At 42.3% G+C, this 15,868-nt stretch overlaps 1 protein-coding gene across 3 annotated transcripts; it reads left to right on the top strand.

The window, feature by feature from the left end:
• Nucleotides 1–51: 51 nt before the first annotated feature.
• Nucleotides 52–15,279, top strand: RPS6KB1 (ribosomal protein S6 kinase B1). 3 transcript variants are annotated; one of them, XM_063402816.1, is made up of 15 exons: nucleotides 53–254; nucleotides 3,197–3,246; nucleotides 3,806–3,926; nucleotides 4,840–4,908; nucleotides 5,329–5,476; nucleotides 6,097–6,154; nucleotides 6,494–6,594; nucleotides 7,471–7,561; nucleotides 7,763–7,853; nucleotides 8,180–8,287; nucleotides 8,584–8,646; nucleotides 9,386–9,463; nucleotides 10,771–10,878; nucleotides 11,409–11,521; nucleotides 12,008–15,279. In XM_063402816.1, exons 1-15 carry the CDS (start codon nucleotides 183–185, stop codon nucleotides 12,243–12,245), a joined length of 1,509 nt encoding a protein of 502 aa, XP_063258886.1. In that variant the 5' UTR covers nucleotides 53–182; the 3' UTR covers nucleotides 12,246–15,279. The 3 variants fall into 3 exon arrangements, 2 of the variants coding, with proteins under 2 accessions (XP_063258887.1, XP_063258886.1); XM_063402817.1 differs by lacking the exons at nucleotides 10,771–10,878; nucleotides 11,409–11,521; nucleotides 12,008–15,279 and adding an exon at nucleotides 10,585–10,741 and having other exon boundaries at nucleotides 52–254; XR_010081070.1 differs by lacking the exons at nucleotides 9,386–9,463; nucleotides 10,771–10,878; nucleotides 11,409–11,521; nucleotides 12,008–15,279 and having other exon boundaries at nucleotides 52–254; nucleotides 7,763–7,857; nucleotides 8,584–8,647.
• Nucleotides 15,280–15,868: the final 589 nt, after the last annotated feature.

The following is a 15,868-nucleotide window of genomic DNA, read 5'->3' on the forward strand; positions in this document are numbered from 1 at the left end:
GCGGCTTCACCGCGGGCAGTGCGCAGGCGCCGCTGGCGCGGCGGGGCCGGGCGGGGCGGGCGCGCATGCGCGCTGCGGCCGCGCAGCCGGTGATGGCGGCCGCGGCGGCGCTGCGGGGCGCGGGCCCATGAGGCGGTGCAGGCCCCGGGCACCCGGCGGAGCCAGCGAGGGGCGGCGGCGCCATGGCGGGAGTGTTCGACATCGACCTGGACCAGCCCGAGGACGCGGGCTCAGACGAGGAGCTGGAGGAGGGGGTGAGAGCGGCGGCCGGGCCGGGGAGGGAGGCCGCGGGGCCTGAGGGAGGGAGGGCGCGGGAGGCGCCGCGGGGCCGGGCGGGGGCCGCGCTGAGGCGGCGGCGGGAGCGCGGCGAGGCCGCCGCTGTGGCCGGGCACAGCCCGAGCCGCCCGCGCTGCCCCGGTACATCCGCGCCCGGAGCCGCTCGGGGCTGCGGGCAGCGCCGGAGCTCTTCCCCGCGGAACTTCGGCGTTGGGATCCCGGCACAAGCGCCGCAGCGGGGGGGTTTTAAAAAATTATTTATTTATTGTCACATGTCGGAACGTCAGTGCAGAAATGCCGATCTTTCTGGAGCCGTGTAAAGTCGCTGCTCTCGCGCCAAAATGAAAAGCAGAGGTTTAAAATGCTGCGTTAGGCGGGTCAGCGGCTGTTCGCATCTCGTGCTTTCGGGAGCACCTGCGAATGTGCAGTTTGCAGCTCGTGATGTTCATCCAGATCGTGTCAAAGCTTTAGGGGCATGTTATTGCATCATCCCTGGTTATATTTTTCTGGACTTTCTGTTGCTTTTTGATACCTTTTTGTATATTAACTGTTTGCTGTTGCTCAAACTGCCACTGCGTTTATTTTCTGCTCTTTAAATATTAATGACGGTCTTGGAGTGTTTGAGATCACGGAGTTGTGGAACGATTTGGGTTGGAATGGACCTTAAAGATCATCTCAGGCCATGGGCTGGGACATCTCCCACTATCCCAGGCTGCTCCAAGCCCTGTCCTGGGACACTTCCAGGGATGGGGCAGCCACAGCTTCTCTGTCTCCCCACCCTCCCAGGGCAGAATTCCCCCTAATATCCAATGTAAACATCCGTGCTCCTGTAAAAAGCCCCTTCCGTGTTGTCTGTGGATTCCCTGCGGGTGCTTCCCTTGGGGAGATGAGCAGATATTCTGTTACCCACGCTCCGTGTAACCTGCACAGACATTGTTTGACAACCGGAGGCTTGAAAGCTTCTCAGCCTGCAGGGAAAGCTCTGTCTGTCACCTCAATAATCAATAAAACACTTGGCTTTAGAAAACGTCGCTTGCATCACCCTGTTAATGCTGCCAAGAACAGGTTCTGAGCGAGGTGGCAAGAAAGTTTGTTCTCTTTTGTGTTCCTGTAATTCGGTTTCAGGGAACAATTAAAGCATTGTGGATTTTAAAACCTTGCCACGACTGACGTTGGCAACCCTGGCTGGTCTCAGGTGCCTTTTGGCAAACAGATAAAGGAGGGTGAGAATGGGCTTGAGAGGAAAACAACCCAACAGCGGGAAAGGAAGAGCAAGGCAGGAGGGGAACATCAGGAATGTGTGAGGGGAGCGACATTCCAGTGAAGTTATCTCCGCAGGGTGTGTGTGCTGGGATCAGGGATGCAGCCAGAGCAGTGCAGATCCAGGAATGAGCAACGGGGACGTTCAGGAGTGTGTGGTCACATTTCTGGTATCTCCCAAAAACTCTGAGTCCAGGAGGAGCCCATGGGTTTGAGTAGGCACAGCCACCCTGGAAAATCTGCAGCGTTGTTTAAAAGGAATTTCCTCAACAGCCGTGTGGTTGTTTGTGCTAATTATTATGGTCAAAAAAGCCTCAGCATTAATTTAGGTGTTTGTAATAAACGAAACAATGTATGCACTGAAGGGCTGGTGGCTTCCCAGTGCCTTTCTTGGTGTTGAGAAATAAAGAAGAAACGCTGAAAAAATACCAGAATGAAGTGAATTTTGGTTAAATTAATACAGAGAATGAAACCCAAAGTTCACAGGAGCAAGAGCAGCACAGTCAACTTTGCCAGAAGCATTGGGTAACAGGAGGAGTTGCTCTGGGAACTGAGGGGTGTTTATTCTCTGGGTTGAATTTTTTAAAATTCATTTGTTGGCGTCTAAGAGTGGGGTCAAGGGCAGCTTTAGTGGCTTTTATTGTGAAACATGTCAATAAGCTGGATTTCTCTAATAAATGTCAACAGGAGGACATGAGCTGGCAGCTCTCTGAGCTGGAAACAAACCTGGTCTTTTGGACTCCTTAATTGCCTGTGGTGTTAGTAGGTGGATCCAAGAGTGAAATTCCCCTTTAGATCACCCAAAATAAACCAGCCTCTGTAAACTTTAACATTAAAATGGTCTGGAGACTGTTGAAAGATTCAGGTTTTCTCTGGTTAGTGTTTTCACTTGGATAATATTTTAAAATGCACTCCTTGGCTTGGCTGATTTTTGCAGATGTCAGTGGGTTTTCTTTTTCTTGTGCTTCTCTGAATTTCACAGGTCACTCAATATATTTATATTCAGTCTGTAGGTGCCAGGCTGTTCACCACGAACTCACAGTTGTTATTTTGTGTCTGTATTTTAAAAATAAGAATGTGACAGTACAGTCTGACGAAGCTTGCCCCTGACATTCTATTTGCATTCATTCCAGCTGTCTGCTGCCTTTGCACTTCTTTTGCCATGTAGAGCCACAGTCAGAGGGAAGGGATCAGGTTAAAAATTCTTTGAGGAAAATATCTCTTCAGAATTAAACCACACTTCTTAATGGTCACTAATTCTGATGCTGAAGTGCAGGAACTTCTTCAGTACTGATTATTAGTCAGGAAATGTGTTTAACATCAGAGTAAAGCTGAATTCTTTCATCACGATTGGGATTTGACTTACCAATCTAAAACAATAAAAGCTCCTCAGCAGATTGTTTGTTTCTAGTGCAGATGAGTCCCAGATCATCTGTGCACATTATCTGCATTATTGCTCTAATTTGCACAGTACTCAAACATTTCTGTGTAAGAGGAATTTTAAGGAAAATTGCAGTACCTTCATGTATTTCAAGTTGACTTGGGGGTGTGAAATTGTACTTTTGTCTTTTCAAACTTTAAAAAAGTTGTTCACCACATCAGTGCATTTATTTTTAATGCTCTCCTTTTTCTAATTCATCTTTTTTCTTCTCATCCCCAGGGTCAATTAAGTGAGAGCATGGACCATGGAGGAGTTGGCCAATATGACCTGTAAGTTACTGCTAGAAAATATTCTGTATCATTCATGCCAACCACATATAACTTCTGATTTTGTTACTTTGTTAAGGTAAATAGAAAATCCTGTTCCATTTTGAGCCATTTTTAGATGTTTCACTATTTCTTCACATTAAAATTTGTCAATTGTATCTTGAAATAATATAATAATAATAAAAAGAACTCTGGTGAAAGCTGCTCTTTGTCTTTTGATCCTTGTTTCTCCTAACAAATCTCTTGCCTTTGAGTAATATTTGTAATATGGATATAACAATACAAAGAAATATCTGAGTCAGTTTGAGGTTAAACTTAATTCTAGTGAAATGCAGAGATGTGCATTAAATTGAAGGGGTTTGAAGGAAATCTTGATACAATAAATCCCCAAAATCTGCAGGTGACCTCAGTTCAGGCTGCAGCTTTGCACACACTAAACAATAATTCTGCTGCTGGGAGCTGTCCCTGTGTGCCACTGTCACTGCTAGGGCACAGACCCTTCCCAGTGCTGTCACTTGCTCAGCTCTCAGCTGGACTCACGGGCTTGTTGTGCTTTCTGCAGTGGGATGGAGCATTGTGAGAAGTTTGAGATCTCAGAGACCAGCGTGAACAGAGGCCCCGAGAAGATCCGGCCCGAGTGCTTCGAGCTGCTGCGCGTGCTGGGCAAGGGCGGCTACGGCAAGGTCAGCAACACACCCAGAACACAGCCAGAACACAGCCAGAACACAGCCAGAACACAGCCAGAACACAGCCAGAACACAGCCAGAACACAGCCAGAACACAGCCAGAACACAGCCAGAACACAGCCAGAACACAGCCAGAACACAGCCAGAACACAGCCAGAACACAGCCAGAACACAGCCAGAACACAGCCAGAACACAGCCAGAACACAGCCAGAACACAGCCAGAACACCCCCAGAACACCCCCAGAACACCCCCAGGGCTCCCTGGCTTTGCCCTCATCTCCCCCTCTCTGAAAAGTCCCCTCTGGCAGGGGTGGAACGGGGTAGAACCAAGCTGTTGTTTTTAGGTAGAAGGTTGGTGACTTGGTATTAAAGGATAGTACGGTGGCTGAGTTTTGTTTTAGTTTTTTGGGTTATAGATAAACATTGACACTAGTATGGTGGATGGTTAAAATGGCGATTTATTAGCTTGTATTTTTGGGTTAAATACTTGAAGGGGTTTTGCTACGTCACAAAGGGATGGTGGGTTTTAGTAGTTAGTAAAGGGGAATAGAAATTTACTGAAGTTAGAGGGGAGTTGTATACTTTAGAGGGACTTTTTTTGCTTATTTCTATGGATAAGGTTGTGGATGAGGGGGAGGAAGAGCTTTAGCTGCCTTCTCGTTACATTCTGAAATCTTCTGCGGCGCCTGTGTCCTTGCCTGCCACACCAAGCCCAGCTGCCTTGGTTGGCACCCAAATCCCTGGAAGCAGCAGGGGATGTCCCAAACTCCTTCTGCATCCAATCCCTGCCTCTTGCCGTGGAGCTCGTGGGTGATTTTCCCCCTCTCTGTCTTGCACAGCTTTGTTTTTGAGCTTGTGGCAGTTCTTGCAGCTGAAATGTGTGATTGCCATTGTGTTGGTGTTGTTTAGGTGTTCCAAGTGCGGAAAGTAACCGGAGCAAACACCGGGAAAATATTTGCCATGAAAGTTCTTAAAAAGGTAACCTGAATTTCACTGCTCTCTGAATAAAAAAAATAAATCTATCCCTACATTTACCTTTTAGAATTATCTAATGATTTAATATACCTCAAAATGAGTTCTAGGATATATACAGTTTTTACTCAGAGTACAGTTGGAATTAGAATTCAACTTCAATTTTTCTGTCTGGGTAGTTCTCAGCAGCTCATTTAAATAGGTCAGGAGGTCCTTTCCAACCTAAATTATTGCATCATTCTATGAAATAAAGACTTAAACTTCTGCAAGAAACCTCTTGTGTAGATATCCTGGTGAAATGTAGATTTTTAATGCTGTTGCTGATTCATATGTAGTGTTGTAATGTCATAAACTCAGAAATGAACTCAGCATAAAAGTTTGCCTTGTTTAGAATGTTCTGTGCTCACATATCCCTGCTCTTTGCAGGCAATGATTGTAAGGAATGCCAAGGATACAGCTCACACGAAAGCAGAGAGGAATATCCTGGAGGAAGTGAAACATCCCTTCATTGTAGACTTAATTTATGCCTTTCAGACTGGTGGAAAACTCTACCTCATCCTTGAGTATCTCAGTGGTCAGTATATGACATTCTTTTACCTCCTGCTTGGGCTCTTAGACAATCAAGAATTTGGGGTTCTTACTCTACAAGTAAAAGGCCAATTAATGACGGCTTCTTAAACTGAAACGGGTTTGTATTAAAAATACATACAAGAACATGAATAAACTTTCTAATTCCATACAATAAAGAGGAATGAAACATAAAATAGTAGTTTTTCATGGCAGTACAGGAGAAGAAGGGGTTTTAAGACTTTTCCTTGCACTGGGTTTGTCATTTTTGTGTGCTCTGTGCAATCCTAGAGTTACCTGAGGGTTTAGTTTAGCAGGTTCTTTGTGGCAGAAGAAAGTGTTACCTTCATTTCATGGTGAGGGAAACAGACACAGATTAGAAACATTTTTTTCAAGCTGTAACAACATAAAACAGGGACAGAAATGCTCTTGTTTTTTAAATGTTGATTTCTTCAGGTTGCTGGAATCCTGAGGGTAACAGGATAGTGGCTCAGTTGTTTTTTTGTGAAACAGCCTGTTGTACAGCAGGCAAAAATACCTGTTGCTTAGAGTTTCCTAGAAAACAGACTTTTGACTGACTTCAAATGATCCTGTTAATTGAGTACAATCTATTTTTTCTCATGACAGGAGGAGAACTATTTATGCAGTTAGAGAGAGAAGGGATATTTATGGAAGACACAGCTTGGTAAGCGAAGCTATTTTTGTAAATTAATGGTTTGGGTGTTTTTTTCCAAGTGCTTAAACTATATTTAACTACTCATTCATTTTAGAGTGCAGTGAAAGAGCAGTTCAGTGGGTTTGGGGAGGGTGTACATGTGCTGTATTCACCAGTTTATATATATTATTGTTATTATTATTATAATTATTATTATCCAATGCTGGTGGAACTCCAGTCTTACAGCAGAGGAGGCTCCACTGCTGGCTGCTCAGTGAGGCTGTGGTCAGGTGTGAGGGTTGAAAACTGTGAGAAACTTGCTTAAGATGCTCTGCATGATTGATTATGTCTGGTTTTGTTTCTTTTCAGCTTTTACTTGGCAGAAATCTCAATGGCACTGGGGCACTTGCATCAAAAAGGAATCATCTACCGGGATCTGAAGCCAGAAAATATCATGCTTAATCATCAAGGTAGAACCCTAGTCATGAGTCAGGCTGCCAGAAATCTGAAAACAATTCTCCCAAAGCTCACAGCACCTCAGTTTGAGGTGAATCTCCTTAGGACAGTGGCAGGGCTGTTACCACTCGTGGGATAAGTGAAGAGTTGCCAGAGCTAATTGCCTTCCAGCACTGCTTCCTTGGTTTCACAGGCCCCAGCAAGCTCCAGTTCCATGGAGCCAGGCATGATTTGAGTGGTTGATTTGCCTTTTCTGCCCTCTGGATTGTTTTTTCTCCTGCTGGATCACTGTGAAGTAGAAGCTGTGACATTTTAGTCAGTGGGGATGGCTGATGGTAGGAAAGGCAGTTTGGGTAGGATGCCAAAAAATCTGTGGCTGCAGTGACTTAGGCAGCAGCTGCCTCTTCCCACTGACAGCAGTTTCAGTTTCTGATTGCACTGTTCCAGTGACTGTGTGACACTGATTAGTCTGGCAATCTGTAGCACACAGAATTCTCATGTTTTCTTAAACAATTTATTTACTTAGTCTGAGTCTTTGTGCTGAATTATTCAGAGCACTTTACAGTTTGTTGAAGGTCGTTCTTTGAATTTTGAAGCAAGCAGTAAAATTCAGTAACCTACTTTTTTAGCTAAATGATGCTCTACAGTCTTCATGTTTAAATACATTTGTCTGTATTTGAATACATTTTGGTAGTTTGTCAAGTGGCAGCACTTGGTTTTCTCTGTGATTACCTTGTTCTATTTTATGGCTGCATTGCTTTGTCAGACCATATGTGGAAGTAACTCACAGTAATTACACCTCCATGTTAAAAATTCCTAATTTTTCTCAGTGTTACTTCTACAAATGGCAAAATTCTGACAAGTCTTAAATTTGATCTATTTAATTTCAGGTCATGTAAAACTGACTGACTTCGGGTTATGTAAAGAATCCATTCACGATGGAACAGTCACACACACATTCTGTGGAACAATTGAATACATGTGAGCTGCATGATGAAATCCAAAATATTGCTCTGCTCTGGGGGTAATGGCTGTGTTTTGCCTTTTTTAACTGGTGGTTCATGTGTTCAGTCACTTAGGACAGCTTTACTTGATAAATGGGGGTTTGTTTTAAAACTAGCAGTCACAATTAGTATAAAGCTCATTAAAACACTTCCATATTTTTGATTTTTCTGCTTATAGGGCCCCTGAAATCTTGATGAGGAGTGGTCATAACCGTGCTGTGGACTGGTGGAGTTTGGGGGCATTAATGTATGACATGCTGACTGGAGCAGTAGGTGCACAGTTATAATTGCATGTATTTCCCTTTGTAGCTTTTCTGCTTCCCTCTACCCTAACTCAGCTGCATGTATAAATACAGATATTGCATATATATATATTTTAATATATATTTTTATATATATACTCACACACTGGAAGTAAGAAAGAACCAAAATACAGCTCTCAAGTTTGGCTACAGACACGAGCTGCTTTTACCCAAACATTACCTATTTGCAGTAATTTTACCTGCTTTATAAATGACTGAAGTGAGTTCTGTGTGCACAAACTAAAGATCTGAACAAGTCCTGTTTTTCCTTCTGTTTCAATGGTGCTTTCCAGCCTCCTTTCACTGGGGAGAACAGAAAGAAAACAATTGACAAGATTCTCAAGTGTAAACTCAACTTGCCTCCCTACCTCACACAAGAAGCCAGAGATCTGCTTAAAAAGGTAGAATTTTAATGACTGTCTGTACTCCACATGTATGTAGAAAATAGAAATATAATGGTACCACTGTGGCTGTTCAGTTCAAGCTTGATTTGTTACTGATTAAGTCACTTTTTTGCTGAGTGGTGCAAAAAGTGATTTCCCTTGAAAATACAACCGTTTTCAATTGAATGCAGAATTTTCTGATTGTTCTGTGTTCATTCTGCATGGTGCTCATTGAAGTGATGATTGATGGCAGAACTAGCCTGGTTATAACAGCATAACTAATTCTGCTTTTTTGGATGTTATTTCTCATCAAGCTGCTAAAAAGAAATGCTGCCTCACGTCTAGGAGCTGGTCCTGGAGATGCTGGAGAAGTTCAGGTAACTTGAACTTAACTTGAGGCTTCTGAAATTACCTCACTGAAAAGAAAACAGCTTTGAAGGTAGCTCAGGGAAGGAGAGTGTCTGTCTTGAAGGGTAATGAGCACAAAGGCAGCCACATGTGACAACTCATCCAAACCTGAACTCTTTAAAGCTTAACAAAAGCAGCTGTCTGCCTATTCAATAATTTGCAATTTGGAAAATAACTTCTGTTCTTTAGCTCTGTCTTGCAGTAGATCTTTTCTAGTGGTTGCACAGTGCTAATTGTGCAGCCCTGGAAGGGTGAGGATACTCTCAGCAGATGTAAAAAACTCACCAACCTTGTATTAGTGCAGCTCCTTGAAGGGAGAACTGTGGCATTCCAGCTTGTCTTTGTTTTTGTGGTGACACTGACAAGTATTCAAGAGTCCTCCATATTTCACAGTTCTGATCATTTGTCATTAATGCAGTGTTTTGTCATGGTTTAACTTCCAAAGTTGGAAAATGAGAGGAATTTTGCATGTAAAGTGGCTTTTTCTAACACTTCCGAGGAAATGGGGACGTGTTGTCTGACTTGGAGGTGTGATCTCAACTCTCAGCTCTTGCAGCTCCTCCGAGCTAGTGCTGCAGAATATCCTGCACTCAACCAAATGTGATTTTGGAAAGAAACAGCCCAGGGAAGGGTCTGGGTAGAACCTGTTAGAGGTGAAACTCCAGACTTTGTGCCCTGGGGCTGACCCTGCTGCTGTCCCCCCTGCAGGCTCACGCCTTCTTCAGACACATCAACTGGGACGAGCTGCTGGCACGCAAGGTGGAACCTCCCTTCAAACCCTTATTGGTACGTACTGGGAATACTGGGAGAGATTCCCTGTCTGCCTTTAGGAAAGCTCTCAATGAAACTTAGAAACATTCACTTTGCAAACTGGAGTGCCACTGATTCCTTGAGTTGTGTCAGCTCAGGGGCAGATTTACTCTCAATTAAAGCTGGCAGATCTGATCTGCTTCAGTCTGAATTCCTCCTGCTTCTGACCCGTAGGTTAAACAGACCTGCAAGTGCAGTTCACTCTGAGATCAGCTTCTAAACCCTCTACAGTAAGTCAGTACTTAGTTTCAACTAGATGGAGTTACTAAGCAAAAGTAAATGAAATCACCTAATTAAGCGTTTTCTGGTTGCTTATTAATCTTTACATTTTATGCCTTATAAGCAGTAGTTTTACCTCAAACCACTGATGTGATGAACAAGTTTTTATTATCCCATCTTATTTGGATGCTGTCTGTTTTTTCCTCTGGGTACAGTCAGCTCCAGCAGCTGTGGGTATTGCCACCTCTATAATTCCCAGCTACTAAAATTCTCACTTAAAACTGGCTTAAGCATCACTAATGCCAAGCATTCCACAGCATGGGGACTCCAGACCTTTTTCCCCTCACCCTTTGGAATGAAATTCAGAAAGATTCAAGACTGATATTTCCAAATCTTTATCTGAAGGTGGTTTTGGGTTTTTCTGTTAGTAGTAATTTTATGGAAGTTTCTTGTGTAAACCAGAGGGTTTTTCCACTTGTGCTTCCATGGTTGCATGCAGGCTGCACAAATGAAAACCTGCTGCCTTTCCAGAGACTCGTGGGAGTAAAAAAGGGATTTTAGAATTACTGTTGTTCTTTGAGCAAATGAAACAATATTCTTCATAATCACTTATTCCAGAGTTGTCCTCTGTCCCTCAGACTATAAACACTTCTGTATCTGCAAAAATGGGACAGAACTATCTGGAGAGGCCTCCAAAAATGAAATAGTTGCAACTGTTCTGTACTGGTTGTGACAAGGGCTGAACTTGCAGGAAACTAGCATTGTATTTCTAAAAGTTTTTGTTTGTAATTTGAGAAATTTTTTTTAAGGCATCTTTTTAATTTATGTTCCTTTTTGATCCATAATTTTTGCCCCTCCCCCTTGCCTTTATTTCTCAGTGTCAGTGCCCATAGTGACCTCCCACTGGCAGCGACAGGATTCCGACACCACTCCAGGGTTTTCCTCCAGCAGAGCTCTGCCAAAAACCCATGGAATGAAGTCCATCCAGAGGCTGCACTGCTCACCGCTGAGCCATTTGGTTGATATCTGTAATATAAACCCTTAATCATTTTGTTTTTGCAAAGCAATCTGAAGAGGATGTGAGCCAGTTTGATTCAAAGTTTACACGTCAGACACCTGTTGATAGCCCAGATGACTCAACTCTCAGTGAAAGTGCCAACCAGGTCTTTCTGGTGAGTGAGGAGTCGGTTTGCTGCTGGAAATTGGGGGCATTTCAGCTAAATTCATTCCACTGACTCCTTGAAGCAAACTCTCATAGCTAAACCCAAATCCTGTAACAGGTCTGGGATGTTTAAAAGCTTTGAGAACACTTTGGTTATTGCTGACACTTTCTGTACACAGTAGCCAACAAAGTGTGCTGCCCCTGTGGAATGTCACGTTCTGATCCAGAGTGGCACTGTGAGCCCTGCACAGGGCATTGCTTCCACAGCCGTGCACAGGCAGCAGTGCAAAATTCATTAAATTGAGTGTGCCTGTGGGAATCTGTGATCTGAGAAATACCAGGAGTGTAGCAACTCCCTCAAGTCCCACTGTTTGCTTCAAGGAGTGAGTAAGGGTTCTTTTGTCTACACTAACTCTTTTTTAATTCTCCTATAAATAACCTATAGTTAATAATCCTGTAATTCAATAAATAACTGCACAAGTGATGCTGAATGCAGCCCGTGCCTGTGAGTTGCAGTGCCTTTTTTTTCCTGTTTTGCAGGGTTTTACCTATGTGGCTCCATCTGTACTTGAAAGCGTAAAAGAGAAATTTTCTTTTGAACCAAAAATTCGATCACCTCGCAGATTCATAGGTAGCCCTAGGACACCAGTCAGGTACTTTATCTTCTTTTTCTTTTTTTTGTAATACACTTTTTGACAAAGCAGTAGAAATAAAAAATGCAGCCTTGCTTCTGAGTAAGCCCAGCACTTCCATTAGGAGTGATTCTGTTTTATAAACCACATTATTAAAGACAGATCTGTGGTGTTGGGCAGCACATGAAGTTCTAATTTGTTGCTTTTCAGTGCTGATACAGCCTCAGAGTGGTGATTTTGATACAGCTAAAACTGTTTCAGAACATCCCAAGCACTAAAGAATCGTGTTAGTACAGAAAAACCCTCCTGCAATCACCTCAAAATGAGAGAATTTTACAAGAATTGTGGTAGAAGCCAGACATGGAAATTTCTCAGACTCCTGGAAGAGGAAGGAGGAATGAGAATTGCTTCTCCAGAGGCCTTTGAGTGGAGTGTCCTGCAGAGTGAGGGCAGTACCTTGGTGCTGTGTCCGTGTCCATCTCTGATTTTTGTATTTTTGTTTTAAAGCCCAGTCAAGTTTTCCCCTGGCGAGTTCTGGGGCAGAGGAGCTTCAGCCGGCGCGTCCACCCCGCAGCCCCCCGTGGAATACCCGATGGAGACCGGCGGGATGGAGCAGATGGACGTGACCGTGTGTGGAGAGGCGTCAGCTCCGCTCCCCATCCGACAGCCCAACTCGGGGCCCTACAAGAAACAGGCTTTCCCCATGATCTCCAAACGGCCCGAGCACCTGCGCATGAACCTATGACAGCTCCACTGCTGGCAGCCCCGCGGTGCAAACCCAGAGCGGACAGCAGCCCCCCCGAAGCTGAAACCTGAGGGCTCGCTTGGTTTACTTTGAAAAAGTGACAGTATCAAAGAATCGGTCATTGCACACAGAGACTCGGAAAGCAAAGAGAAAAACGGATTTTTTTTTTTCTTCCTGTCAATCAATGGTGCATAAACAAAAAGAAACTTTAGCAAATGGTATTGCAGAACTCTAGGCACATCATCTTACTGATTCCAGTGACATCTTCTCACCTTATCAAGGATCTTTCAGCTTTGAGAGCTCGAAACTGACAGTATTAAGGGGCAGGATGTTGCTTCAGAATCACTGGTGTAGTCTGAATGTGTCGAGGAGGGTTGGCCCTTTCACTAGGCAGAGTTTGGAATGCCTGCAGGCTTGCAGCTGAGGGGTAATTAGCATGCAAGCTTCGTTAAGCGGTTTCCTACAATGGGGTGGAATCAGAGGAAAGCTAAACCTAATTGGTGTTTCACATTCAAAACATGATGAGGTTTTTTTATATATATATATATATATAAAATATATATTTTTCAAATAGATTTTTTGATTCAGCTCATTATGGAAAGTATCCCAAAATGAAAAAGGCAAACTTAATTGGTTGCTGTGAAGAAAGTTCAAGGCTCTGGTTCTGATTCTCCTCCTCATGAACCAACCAATCAATAAATGAATCACTCACTGACCAGCCTGGCAGTGTGGGGTGGGACAGAACTGCTTCCCCAGCCGAATTCCCTGTTTGTTCCTGCCAAGACAAATGGATCTAATCAAACAGCAGTGCTGCTATGTTCTAGGCTTAACTGGAAGCCATGGGCTCACACACGTCCTGCTTATTTCATGCCTGTCCTCAGCAGACATTTCACCGGGAAATTCACTTTTGTACACGCTGGTCCTCAGCTGGGCAGCTCAGATTCTTACCCACAGAGAGATCAACAGTGAGCACAACACCAGGTGAACAGAAATCTCTAGGAAGTACCACAGGAAACACAGAGAAATCCTCCAGAGTATAAGGAAATAAATATTTTTGTAACCAGTGGGTAAGAATTTGAGGATTTTTTAAATTATTATTATTATTATTATTAATAATGAAAGTTTGCTTATGGTAGTTCCCTGCCATTATACATTTCTAAATTTATCAACATTTTTTTTCTATGCTGGGGCAATAAATTTGCTGATTGTATGAGAAAAGCGTTCAATGGCCTTTCAGTGAATGTCTTCCACAGTGGGTCAGAACTTTAGCAAAACTTTAATTTAGCAAACACATTCTTAAGGACACTATTTATGTTTTTAAAATTGTCACGTTCTGTACAACTGACTTACAGGTACAAAGAATAAAATAAAGGTAAAACTTTACCTTACTTTAAATACTTCCTGCCTTAAAGAGAAAGCATTTCCATGAACATAGCTGGTGAAAGGGTTCATATCTGCAGAGCTTTACCCTAGGGTTAGAGTGTGGATGGTGTGTGCGTGTGTGTGGAGATGATCATGCAGCTGCGTACAAGTCCTGTCACTTTTTGCCTGCCACACGTTGCATTATCTTTTAGTCAAACTGTGCAAAGTCGACTTCTGGCGTTTCACAACAGTAGGGATTTTTTTATTCTAGATTCTGCTTACTCTGTGGATACTGAATCTTTTTGAGCCATAGGATCCAAGCCATAAAACTCTCCGTAAGCATTGAATCCAATCAACAGCTCTTTGCTAAAACTGCAAGGCAGAAGGATTCAGCGACACCTTGATGCTAGCAAAGAACCAACACAAAAAAATGGTTATGATTGAACAAAAATAAGTTGTTTTGGGTTTTTTTAACTTCCTGATACGCCTTTTGTTGAAAAATCAGTTTTTTTCCTTTTAGTTTGAGCAGGAAAATCCAGTTCCCTTACTGGAAGATTGCCATTGTTGAGTTGGTGATTTTGTGGAACCAAAATCCAGGTGCTCAGGAGTGTTTGCACTGTTTGCACCTGCACTTCCCTGACACTCACTGTGGATAAAGGAACTTGGTTAAAAACAACAAAAGAACTTTTTAAGTGAGATCTCTCTTGGTCCTAGTTACAGCTACCAGTTGCTTTTTGCTTGGCTGGATAGAATTGTCCAGAGGAATTGGTTTTAATGGCTGGCAAGAATGGCAAGAGTTGTTTGTCTGAGTTCACTGATCAATTCCAAACCCAAACCCATCAGTTTTCCAAGGAAATTCCATGTACTGGCAACGTTTCAGCCCGTAGATTGTAAGTTGAATTCCCTACCATAACTGTGAAACTTTGGGAGTGTGACTCAGACAGCAAGCACACACTATGCAATATGGTTTATCCTGTATTTATTTGTAAAAATATCAGACATAGATCCTCTATATATATATATAATAGTGTCAAATTACTAGTTGTGAACTAAGGGGAGTGGAGTTCTAGCTCCTGTCTGGCTATTTCAGATAAGTGCAGAATGCATTGAATATTGGAGAGCTTAACAAGTGCTTTCTTTTGTTCATTTAAAAATGTCTTAAATTTTTCATTAGAGTATAGAATCTTATTTTTTTTATTTTGTACAAGCTGCGCTTTTTTAATTATAATCACTGAAAAATTCACTATAATTTGATTTTATAGGATTTTTGTAGCATTACAAAAATATAGTAAAACTGAGGTTAATACCTGTTGTGGCTAACCATATAAAAAGTATTAAATCTTAAACTTGAACAAAAGTCATATTTTTTTTTACTAGATGTTAAATAGGGAAATATTTTGTTCTGCAGGTCGTTATCAGAAAAGATTTCTAGGTCAGCTGTTTTACCAGCAGTTTTTCTTTTTCCCATTTGATGCAGAAACTATTCTGGTATAAGATATTCAGAATTCCATCATTTTTCTCTGTGGGAGTGATGCATACATTTGACGCCATTCGTGTACTAAATTGTAATTTTGGGAATGCTGGAATAATTCCTACCAAGACTGTCTTAATTGTGCCATCTGACATTTGAATGTCATCCTGGTATTAGCTCATAATAAAAGATAAAAATCAACGAGTCAATTGTTCTTTTGAATATCCCTTTTTTTTGCAGTGCTGTGTTTGGATAGAAAAATCAACAGAAAGAGAGAAAGAAGAGAAATTGTTCCCTGATCCCTGTTTTTGATGGTAAATATTCAATAATATTCAAAATATTTTGTTCTGCAGTGTTTTAACTCAGTGGTTACTACAATGTTGTAGAGAAAGACCAAAGTTGATTTAAACTACTAACACTTTGTAGTGCTCCATAAAATAACCTTGGTGAGCTTTACAGGCCAGATGTAATGATATTTCTTAGCTTGAATCTCCCATCTCATTAAATTTTTATTCTGAATACTGGATTCTGCCCTTGGAGCTACACCTTTAGGCTATTCAAGTAAATGTTTCACTTTTCAATTGTTTTTCCTGAATTTACAAGTTTTCTAAATGTCTTCAGGCAAGACCAAGCTCGAGTTAATGATAACTGAATGTAACTTTCCTGTAAGAGAATCATTTGAGTGATGTTTTCAGTCTTACCTGAATAGCAAAGTGAAAAAATCAGGGAAGAAAGTGAGGTTACACAGAAGTTAGTGCTAGAAATAACATAAAAACTAATCATGAATAAA

Source organism: Prinia subflava, chromosome 8, assembly GCF_021018805.1.
Source record: "Prinia subflava isolate CZ2003 ecotype Zambia chromosome 8, Cam_Psub_1.2, whole genome shotgun sequence".
In the NCBI taxonomy this organism is placed as follows: Eukaryota; Metazoa; Chordata; class Aves; order Passeriformes; family Cisticolidae; genus Prinia; species Prinia subflava.